Here is a 12,081-nt window from a genome sequence, read left to right on the forward strand (position 1 = left end):
GTTTTTAAATGATCAAGGAAAGCTTGATTTGATCCAGGTTTTGTCATTCTTGTATGGTTAGTTGTTTTTTGGGTTTCATACAAGGTGGTCATTTTAGTCACAGCTTGTAAAATCATGTCATTGAATTGTCTGTCAAACTTAGCGCTTCAAAGAGGAAAGACATTCCCCAAGCCAATTCCAAACGAAGTTGTAATTAATTTCTTTTGATTTTGCCCAAGAACTAAACTTCGTATTTTCTACTTTGCTTAATCACTTTTTTAAATTTATGGCCGATAACTTGATTCACTGTTAGTGGAATAACAGATGTTATCCTTGCGTCGTATTTTTCTCTGTGCCAGTAGGAATATGAAGAATTATTGAATAATTGATAAGTGATGATGAATGTTTTGTCACTTTTTAATGCATGCTTTGAAACAAATACTTTCCGTCTTCAGTTTCTTTCTTTGTCTTTTCGTTAAAGGAATCTGTTAGAGAACTTTGACAAGTTAGTGTTTCGAAGAACTTAACACTTGTAACTTGGTGCGACAGTGTTGAGTAATTAATCTTTACCTAAGACCTCCCCATCCCTTCCCAAAGCCAAAATGTCACGAAAGGTGCTGCGTATAGTAAACCTGAGCTAATTGATTTTCTTAATACTTACATACATAAAGAGGACACAACTTGAGTGTGTCAATTCAACTGTCAGTCTTTGTTCACGGAGTTATCCAAACTATAAAAACAAGACTTCAGTTTACCATAACATAAACAAAATGACACTGATCATTGAGTTTTTTTTTTAAATGGAATCATGTTACAGCTATGGGTCTCCCCTGATTAAGACACTAAGCAGAAGTGTCGAAGCATTTGGTCGTGAATTGTGACCTCATGCATGAGCTTCATTCAGTGATCAATACCAAAGCATCAGCGATTATCCAAGAACTAAACTGGTAGGAATCAGGCAGTACCGTTGAGGTTATCAAAGAGATAAAAAAGAACTTTCGTGCAATTCGTGAGCTCATGTCTCCAATCCCTCAACATAACTGATGATTCTAATGCGTTGTGCTAACGTCAGATGTATCCACTTTCGTCTTTCGAAGACGCACGCGTTAATGCCATTTACCACGAAGTTCTTTACAGCGTCTAAAATTAGAACGTGTGCCCTTTCTCAGCTGCCCTAGACTATACGATCTTCCTCAGCTGCTGTTTCTGAAAGTGAACCCGCATGGGAGGAAATGAAGCCCTTGGGATGTGCCCTCTTAAAGGGGCAGTGTCACGCTATTTCATGCAGTCAAACTTCAGAGCACTAAATCAATCAAGACCAAAAAATAATGGTGTAATTTTCCCAATAACAACTGAAGTGCAGTGAAGCTATTCTTTGTTATTTGCATCCATGGATGGAGAGCATGGAAATGGATTGAAACTTGAAAACTGGCCAATTTTTTCAAGTTTGGAGATGGTGTCCGCAGAAAGTCGCCAAAAATTGAATACGAACAGCTCTTTGTACGTTTGAGCTTAAGTACTAATTTAGATTTTCACCCAGTTTTTTTTTAACCTAAAAATAGCAAATTTGGCATGACAGTGCCCCTTTAAGGTTGCATAGGGTCTGTCGTTTCTGTTGTTTGTTCATTCGTTTCCCTTTTTCCTTGGCCTACCGGACCATCGACCATCTTAGTTCCGTGTGCTATTTCATCCTCCGACACAGCATTTTTGTACAGACTCCACGCTGGTCTCATCCGCGAACACCGTGGCACTTCAGAGCCCTGTCAGAGGGAGAAATAATGATTCTTTTAGGAGTTGAAATCTATTTCACCTTTTTTGTGCATGTGTGCATATCAAGGCTGCTGCCTAAGAAAATTTTAAAGGGGCCCTCAGAGCTAAACGCTGAGAACTTAGGAGCCCAACATATGAAGTGAAAGGTGTTGCTGTGAAAAATTAAGGCGCCCAGAGCTATTCTTTGGGAGCCCCAGGCTACCGGGCTCCTGTTAGGCAACAGCCTTGCATATGTACACTCTAAACACCAGTAAACTATGAAAACAATTTTCTTATTTCTATTAGTGACTTTTTGTACAAAGCACAAAGCTTCTCAACCGTGAACGTCCGTGCCCTTCATCTTCTTATTCTGGTCAAATCTCCTGTCTAGCATCTTTGACGAGAGTTCCCATGCTTGGATCACATAATAATTCATTTACTACAAAATGAGAGAACCGCACCCTTCATCGCATGTTTGATATCGCATAGTTTAATTCGATCACGAGATCATATTGAACTTGTTTGTTCAGGTAAAACTAGGATTCGGACTGGAACATAAGACACTGTTTATGATGTCTTCTTTCTCGCCGTCTATCTACCGTCGTGAGTTTTTGAATTCTTGCGAGTTTAGCTCCTCCTTTGGAATTCTCTTCTTTAGCCGCATGTTCCATCATTCGGGTGTGGAGAATAGAAGAGCCAAAGATAGAAAAACGGGTTCAAAGGGATTGTGTGGACGGCACCATTCGGCGGTTCACTGCCGTTCGGAGATAGATAATACAATTGCAATAAAATCTACGCATTTCTACTACCCCGTGAAACCTACCAAAGATACGCGAAGAAGACTCTAAGCAAAAAGACAACACTTAGCATGAGAGTGACAGGAAAGTTCCTATTGCGCAACTTTTCCGATTTCCGACACACAAAAAAAACCGGAAAAATAAGTCGCAGGTTTCGACTGGATTGCCATATGGCACTGACCCAGTAAAGAGAACACTGCCATCCATTTCTTTTTTTTTTTTTGTTATTGATTGCTTTTTGAAGTTTCCGTCGTCTTTCTTGCCGATGTCACCCCCAAATTCTCTGTGGAAGATAATGCCGACAACGCGGCTGGTTTCGTCTCTCGCCGTAAGCGGGTTAAATGAGGATCTTTTCTCGTCGACTAACAAATTACTCTTCGAATCGATCGCGTCGTCTAAACTTTTTTGTTGATGTTTCTTGCAATTATTCGGGTCTTACGGAAAGCATCTTTACTCCATACCCACTCTTGTCTTGGCGCGTTCAAGGATTACATAAATTCATGTATTTTTTATCTTCAGTTACACTCAACTATGTCGGGGTATATCACGAACTGGCAATTGACCATCTCCAATATGGCTTGACCAGTAGTAATGTAGGAAAGAGTGCCGGCAGTACGCGATCCGCCGTATGCTTGGGTCTGTTCCAGCTTCGCTTTTTTTCATTTTTCCTGTGACTCTAAAGGTTGCCTCATTCACTACATTTTATTCAACTGTACTTTAACGATCATTCACGAATAACTTGTAACATGCTACATGCGCCATGGAAGGCGAAGTTCACTCTATCGTACAACCTAATCTTTCTCATGGTAGGACTTAATCCTGCTGCAATAAGGAATGGATCCTTGACAAATTCGAGACATTTAGCCAAGAAGCTTTACTCACCCGGAGGTGGTTTTTCAGAAAGGTCTTGCATCCAGATCGAATTGGAATTAACAGATGTTGGTTTTTGAGGAGAGGGTAAAGCCGTAGAACTCTGAGGAAAACGTCTCGGAGCAAAGAAACATAATGGTCTCGAGTGCGGGAACCGAACCCGGGCTAGATTGGTAGCAGCGAGGCGAGTGCTATCACCACTGTGTCATCCCTGCTCTCATCTTGACCTTTGGCCTGCAATGGTAGATTAGTCTCTTGTCATCTGTTTATTTTCACCCTTTGGCCCAAGAAATCACTTTGTTGTATCAGCGCCAGCTTATGTTAAATCTCATACGAAGGAAACTGCTTATCAGCTTAATCCGGAGAAATCAGTTTGAGGAATTTGGTTGAAAGAAGAACCCAAGAAAACGTTCAATAATACTCATCGCACGTAAAGATTCCGTAACGTTTCCCTACTGATTCAGCAACGGGTGTTAGCTCAATTGCAGAGACAATATATTCTACGAATTTGAAGTGTGCGTCGAGTGTGGAAAGGTATCCGGCGAGCGTACCATTTATTAAAAACCACAAGGCATTGAGAATTCGGGAACTTAGATCACAGTTAAAATTTGGTCTATGAATTCTAAAATGCGGAGAAAGTAATGGGTCCGCTGATGGATGCGTTGTTATTAGTGGGATGCTTGGTCTGACAGCTCAAGATTGAAAGTGGAAAGAGGTACAAAGTTTTTTTTTCTAAGTTGTTTGACTGTCCGCTCTAGCACGATTTCATCTTCTTTTCCTTCCTAGCTCACGTTTGGATCTTGCATTACAACTTTCGCAAAAATTATTGGAAGGCGATTTTATCTCAAAGTGAAATGTCCTTTTCATTGATTCATTTGAAGATGCAGCGAATTGATTGCTAATTAATTGTTACAAGTATTTTGTGAAACTTCAGACTCGGAAGTTTCGCAGCGTGCTTCGAATTTTTTTGGATGCCATTTAATCACCGATGTTCTGATTCTTTAAGACGAAAGAATCGTAATCTATGGTCTTCAACGATTCTAGAAAGTCGTCATTAGTCGAGTAAATGACTTTCTTTTCTTGCAGTCATTGGCCCACCTTTGTAATCATTGCTTGCGTGATTTTTCGAGATATTCATTTTCTTTCGCTGCTTTCGTTTCGAAAGCGGTCATACTTTTCTGTTTGTACAAGAAAACAAACGATCTCTTTGCACGAGTTTGTCAGAGTTGAAATCCTCACCAACCTTTAAAAAAACCTAACATTTAAGCAAAGCGGCACAGACAATTCTACGGTTCCTCAACACATTGCCAGCGACTCTCAATTCACATCCCGTCGACAATGCATTAGATTCCTTCATTGAACTGAATATTTAATGAAACTCCCCAGAACTTGGAATGCACCGCTTGCTCGATATATGTATCTTTTAGGGATTCAGCTCTACAATTTCCTGACTTTCCTACCATTATGATTAGCGTATGGATTTCTGGCGCCTTTTTTGAGGTTTATGTTCTTGAAAAGAACATATTGCTTTGGAAAGTCGAAAGGTTTGTTGAGGATAATGCGTTTGTGGTCCTTGAGGAAGGGTTATGAGTTTCGACGGGCTAATTGTAGCGCTAAATTTTGACATTTACTTTAAGCTACTCTAGACCACATTCATTTTGCATCCTTTCCCTTGCTTCTTTATATCCTAAGAATATGAATATTACATACGAGGCGGCTTCAGTAACATTCTTTGCTCTTCCAAGCCTCTGTCTCAGTATGGAGCAGTACCTGACCTCCTCTTCCAGCCATTCGTTAGGCTGTTGAAGAACAATCCGAGTAATGTCACTTTATCTTTGTTGCTGTGATTTATGGCAACATCAAAAGATTGCGCCACGTGAAATCAAGGTTGTTAGTGACAAAATTGCCCTTCATAAAATCTACGCTAGGCATTATATTGTAACAACGCCTATATTCACGTTGTCTTGACCAACCTTTGTAGTATATTTTCTATTTTTAAAGTTTTTTGGTGTGGTCACGATCTATTTTGATCCAACGTAGAGCAAGTTTTGATCGTACACGGTTTTTGTAGTGGTTTAATCCTTAAAAATAGTTATCATAATGTTGTCAAGATTTGCTGTGATAAGTAAAATCATTAATGATTAAATTGTTCAGTTTGTTTTGTGATTCGAATAATGAATTTCTTAAGGTAAAGTTCGGTATTACGGATCGAAAAATTTACAGAAAAAAAATTCTAAATCACTTTGACGCATCTCGGGACCCAAGGTGTTCATCAAATGAAAACTAGAGGAAATTTGCAGTTTGATGCCTTGCGGTTTTTTAAATTCCAGGGAACGTTTTGTCCGCTTAAAATCCTTTCCTGTTCAACGGCATTTTTCAAGATAAAAGGCCTATTCTTTGTTTTGCCTGATTTCTGAATCAACTGGAGTCATTGTCTTTTGGCCACGAACAGAAAAGCAAGGTCAATGTTGTGATAACCACTTCAGCTCGAGAAAGATTGCTTCTCATGCGATGCCCTTTCGTGTGGATTTGGTTTTGTTTGCGTCACGTTTCTTCTTTACGTCAAGAAAGGTTATCAGCAATCTTAAGGCATGGATTATGTCAGGAAGCATCACGTTGCCTCTTCAAATCGAGCGCAATTTTCGCCGCTCACACTTCAGTTAAATCTTTGGGGTCAATTAACTCACCATGGATCACAAATTTCTAATTGTCACCATGTCAATAAAAGCTTCTTAGCGCAAAAAGGTCGGCTTTGTAATCTCTTGAAGCTTTTGAAACTTTTTTAGCGCAGTCAGGTTCAACTTTGTGAGAGGGTCCAATCAAGGTGGGAGGTAGGGGTGGGCGTTGCCATGACAACTAACAGAAACACTCTGGTCTGTTTAGCTCATTTAATCGCCAATGGATGGTTTGCAACCAACCTCTAGAGACACAGATGATAATGATGTAATGTAAAATTGCCGGTGGACGAACAGAAGGGGCTAATCAGAGTTCTTTTGTTAAGTTTCCTCCACCAAATGGCGGCGGTGACCGTCGTAACGTGAAAACCACCTTTTGTTAATTTAATAGTTAAAAGTTACTCTATTTGTTGGGGGAGTCAGGGTGGTTTAGCGGTTATCAACCGCGCATCTCAACCTCTGTGACCCGGGTTCAACCCTGGCCTCGGGTCTTATGTGCGATCTCAGTCTGACTCCGAGGGTTTTTCTCCGGGTATTCCGGTTTTCCTCCCTCACGAAAATCGACTCTCAGTCAATTACATTCCGTGCTCTGTAACCCTGTAAATTGTTTCACTTGCTTATCTGACTGGGATGATCCTCCTAACTGTCGTTTTATGCCCATTCCGTGCTTCAAATATATGAAATTCAATAATGCTTAAACATGCAGTAAGCTCATCAATGCCCTTCTGGAATTTACGCTTTGTCAAGAAGTAGCGGGTTGTGCATTCGCGCTTTTACCATTAAAAGTGCTTTTCACCTGTAAATAGAGCTAGGCCAACGTAAGTAGTTCTCAGTCCAGGTATTCGTTTCGGCAGTTTAGTACTCGTCCTTGGCATTGCCAGGGTAACAACAACTAACGGTGTAGTTAAGGGCGGTGGCTCTTAACTACAGAAAGACAATAGTTGCTAAGGAAGCTTTTTAGTCAAGAGCCCTACAAAAAGTTGCATGGATGGTCTTTCAAGTAACTTTTTCAAGGGAAATCTGACATCACTTCAATCAGAAAGCGCATGCGAAACTAATCCCAGTCCTCTGCCGTGCGTTTCCGAAAAAAAAAAAAGCATGTTAAAAACTCTCAGGCAACGAAAGGAGGAGGCGGTTTTTTTCACCGGATGGGAACCCATCCCATCATTTTTCGTAAACTGTAGCATGGAATTTTTATTTGGACAAAAAATGGAAGTGATACTGTTTTGAAAAGTGTATAAAAGGAGCGCCTTATGACGTCATATTTTTTTAGAGAAATGATTTTTTTTGTTAAAATCCATGCTTCAGATTTTGTGTTAGAATGTTCTCACACTGTTGCGTAAAAATATGGTGAAAAACATAGTTACCTCGCTGAGTTTTTAGGTATTTTCTGTTTCGGTCACGTGATTTACGAGATATGGTTGTGAGTCGAACCAGACAAAAAATGTTGAATATAACACACTTTGCATAAAAGGATAACTGTAGAGTTAAAGGGACTCAAGAAATGATTATTTGAAGGGGTCCATAGCAACGGTTTGGTAGTTAAGAGCCATTCCCCCCCCCCCTTAACCCTAGGGGATTCGAATGGACATGTCGACAGGGATTTTTTGAACAGATGCCACTTGTTTCTCTTAGGGCCGATTTACACGGTACGACTTTGTCGCATGCGACAACGGCTTACGACAGGCCCACGACATGATTTACGATTGTTGTGTACGTCAGAAAAAATGTCGTAGCCTTTAAAACATTTTTTAAAACGCTGCGACAATCGTAAGTCATGTCGTGGGCCTGTCGTGAGCTTGTCGCATGCGACAAAATCGTATCGTGTAAATCGGCCCTTAGAAGATTTCTGAGGAGAGTTGTTAAAAGCTACTCTGCTTCCCCATGATTTTTTAAAAACTTTTTTCTCTTAATCAAATGTATCACACAATTTACGCCATCTAATTTTCGGTGATGTGTTGTTAGAATCAACTCTGCTTCATCTTAATGAATGAATGAGTGAATGAATGAATTTATTATTATTATTATTATTATTATTATTATTATTAGTTGTAGTAGTAGTAGTAGTAGTAGTAGTAGTAGTAGTAGTAGTAGCAGTATTATTATTAGGTCAACAAAGTACTTATCCACACCGTATTAAAATTACATTACATTACAGGATTTTTTTTTCTTTGTAGAGTCTGGTATATCCACGCTTATTTGGAATGATAAAGAATCCGTGTTCATGAAACCAAATATTAGCATTTCGTTTCTAAACCTTAAGACTATAATCTTTGGTCTTATACCTACGGATTTTGCTACGCCCATCTTTGGAAGATAAGCAAAAATGGCTAATGCGAGGAAAGACAGACAATTTTATATCAATTAAATCTCTAGTAACAATGGACTCGCCATTAAAAACCTATTCACAATTGAAATGATTTTAATTTTTTAAAAGATAATAGAAATATTACGTTACCTACCATTGGTCGACAGCTTTCTGGTAAAACCCAAAGGATCGGAAAGTAAGGGCCATACAGACTGACAGTCTTAGCATTTCGCGTTAGAGGTCAATTTTCAACGGTTATACTTAAAAAGCGCTCGGTTTCCCCAACTTGATTTTTACAAATGGGAAATACGATTTGCCTAAGACAAATTGGTGTTCTCGTTTCTTCTTTGAATCGTTGACTGTTTTGATTTTGTAGAATCATTGTTTTCTCGAGTCGTTTTTCGACATTCCTCATGATATATTCCGAGATTGTATTGTTGCCTAGTTGAAGCCGGAAAGGTTATTTGCGTAATCAAAGCCATGACACTCGTGTCGCTCCTTTAACAATATCATGGAAGCGATCATTTTGAAGTGTTTCATGTACTGCTCGTCAGAATATTGATTTCAATGGATTGCTGTTCTTCGGCAATAAGATTCATTGAAAATAATCAACTTCACTTGAGTAGCGACGTAAAGAGTGCACATGCAGCATCTATGTAGAACGAAGTTTTTACACTCGTGACTTTAGAACCAAAGGTAAAGTCTCACATGGGCAAGGTCTACTTGACGCTTACGAAGTCGATAACATAGTTCGATCCCCGAGATGGGATTCTCACTCGATTTCAAAGGAACGATTTTAATGAAACAGTGCTGGATTCAAATCGCAACATGGGGGCGGCAACGTGTTGACTAGCTTTTTACAAACGAAGCAGAGCAGAGTTTCGGAACACCAAACACAAAACAACACTTTGGTGAAAACGGGATTCTTGCTCGGTGCCACCGCGTGTTGATTTGGCGGCCTCAGCGATGACTGGACTACGCCGCCCTTCATCTATTTTTACTGTCTTTTTGATTCACCGGAATACAAATATGTACTCAATGGGAACATTAAGATTACAGTTCAGTACGGAGTCAGAGAAAGAAGGGCAGAAACCTTTTTGGTTCTCTGCGTCTTCGCACCTACTCATAATGTACGTGGAAAGCTTCTTAGAGAAGGGTCAGTTCTTTACGAGACTCGTAACACACTTCTCGTAAGCATTCATAATGCAGCCACTTGTGAACAGCTGCAGCGTTTAACGTTTTTTTTATAGCTATTATAGCTAGTGGACAAGGAAGTGTACACTTTGGGCAAAATTTTTTTTAGAAAACATATTTCATGGTGAGCTTTTCCTTTATTCTTAGATATGCTAAGCGCCCAAGAGTCTTAAAAGCATCTTCGAGTGATTCTTAAGCTTCTTGAGTGATTAGCAAACCTCCCAATTGAATCACAAACTGAATGTTGCAGAACTAAAAATAGGGTGAACACTTTTGTTCAATTCCACGTCTCTGTTGGCTCTGGGCTGGTCTTAGTGAATGCCAACCATACACCTTTCCCCACCCCTCTCCTTCTGCTAGTGCTCCGTTTTGCAGGTATTTAAAAAGCCCTATTTCCAACATCGCTTCCTTGCCGACCCGAACTAAATACAAGACTTGAGGATGTATGTCAGTGCGTGGCGTTCGAAACAATTCCGATTCGTCAGTAGTATGGTAGTTGCTTGAATTGGTTTCAAACCACGTCTCCGTCTGAATTGAGAAATTATTTTAATGCTAAACAATTTTTAACAAGACTTATTTAGGATTGGCGACACTTGATTTCCGTCGACGTTTAGAAACCTCTGCCGTGCTGTATAGTAATGGTATAGTAATGCAAGGCCTAATGCAGTGGCAGCTGCATTAGGCCTGGAGGTATAGCCACATGAATCGGGGAAAAACCGAAACAGAGAATCACACAGGGCCGGGACCTCTGATGCTACCACTGTTTTTTTGCCACTTTCCTTGAGGAAATGACTGTAGGGTTTTTTGTATTGCAGGTTCTATTGCGTCCTCTTGGTGTGTCGATTGTTCGGTGTGGAAATGAGGCGGGTTTTGAGCCATACCAAAAATGTGCGATTGCTTTTCCTCATTTCCGCGTTGTGCTCAGCGTTTATAATTACCTATGAAGGGAATCTTCTTCTCCTATCTGGAAGTGGTAAGTGTGTTTGTCGTAACTGAGCGATTGACTTTGCTTGCACGTCTGAGAGCTACCACAAGAAAATTAACTTAGTTAGTAATTTGAATTCCACTGTACATTTTACGCTAAAAACCGATGTCGCATGAATCACGGAGCGATGAGTACGATATCGGTTTTTGGAGTGAAATTTTCTTTGGAATTCACCAGTTTAGCAATGAATTTTTCTTGAACCGCATGAGTTTTAAAAGGAAACAAGCACACACTCAGCGAGCGAATGGAAAAGGAAAAAAGCCATTTCGGAGTAAACTGTCAATAGCCAGCGAATAGGAATCACGCTAAAATGTTGTCAGTTCAAGGTCAAAAAAGAGTTTTACTGATGTACGTTATTCCACTTTATCTCTGAAAGCGAGGTCATTCACATTTTTATGTATTTAATTGAAAGACGCCAGGTTGGCTTGGAACAAGAATCGGCAAAATACGGCAATGCAACCAAGAAAGGACGAACTTCAAACAAGATCCGCTTCAACACTTAAATAACGTTTAGGTGCTTTAAACGAATTTCTGAAAACACAAGCTAGTGAAATTTCCCCTAATTTTGACGAGAACTCATTGCGATTATGTGTTTATAACATAAGGGCAAAATTTTTTTGTCACTGTCGAGACACATCGAAAACCAGTTGGGCAAACGGATTAAAAAGCACTTGTTCCCTTGCATTTTACAGTAAAACAAACAAATCAAAATGTCCAAAAGAGTACAGATAATTGTTATTTAATTCCAGTTGACAATAAAAATTCGATTTTCATTCCTGAACAAAAGAAAAACCGATTAAACCACTTTTTGAAAAAAACAAACGGTTTAGTGCCCAAGGAAATAATTTGTGGAGTAACTTCATCCACTAAGTATGAGCTATTACTGGTATTCTGTTTTGTTGTTGTCGTTCTGTTTCGCTCTCCTTTCGTTTCTGTTTTATTCATAGGTCCTTCAGGCATCATGTAACCTTATCAGAGCTTCTAAAGATATGCCAAAAATTGCAATATAGAGAAAAAAGCTGCTGTAAGCAAATTAAGAATAAACACTCAGCTTTAAGTTTATATCCCTCCGATGCTTGACTTGGATAACTGTGTAGCCGCCAGTGTGGACCACAGCTATCATGATATGTCAAACTGGATTGAAACCAGACGTAGTATGGCCGTGTAGCCGCGTCGAGCCAAAGAAAGCGCGCGAAAAATGAAGCCTCGCTTATGTTGTGAGTTAACCTGGGCTGAACCTGCAATCCAATCGAAAAACCGTGGTGAGCTCTAAGCTTAAGCCCGCGATATGGTCGGCGGATACCTTGTTTTTACAGGTGTCAATTGATCAAAACATGTCCAAAGATGTATGCTGTAAACTAGCATGATACTTGGAGGGGTGGACGTACGTACGGACGGACAGTCGATGACGTCATGGCTATAAAACCAAATTTTTCACATCGATGGGTTACCATATTTTCTTAACAATGGTGCTCCGCGTCCGCTAAAAGCCTTTTACTCCCCCTACTTTGCCAAGAGGCGTGA

The 12,081-nt window shown here is 39.9% G+C and overlaps 1 protein-coding gene across 4 annotated transcripts in view; it reads left to right on the top strand.

Annotated features, from left to right (window-relative positions):
- The window catches only part of LOC138019819 (uncharacterized), a 29,761-nt gene that overhangs the window by 13,115 nt on the left and 4,565 nt on the right, over positions 1-12,081 (top strand). For 3 of the 4 annotated variants that reach the window (XM_068866732.1, XM_068866734.1, XM_068866735.1), the window contains one exon: positions 10,388-10,545. In XM_068866732.1, coding sequence (XP_068722833.1) covers positions 10,388-10,545 — 158 coding nt within the window. Of the gene's footprint in view, positions 1-3,763; positions 4,111-10,387; positions 10,546-12,081 lie in introns of those variants that run through there. The other variant, XM_068866733.1, reaches the window with a different exon arrangement.

The sequence above is a fragment of the Montipora capricornis genome, chromosome 10, assembly GCF_036669925.1.
Source record: "Montipora capricornis isolate CH-2021 chromosome 10, ASM3666992v2, whole genome shotgun sequence".
In the NCBI taxonomy this organism is placed as follows: domain Eukaryota; kingdom Metazoa; phylum Cnidaria; class Anthozoa; order Scleractinia; family Acroporidae; genus Montipora; species Montipora capricornis.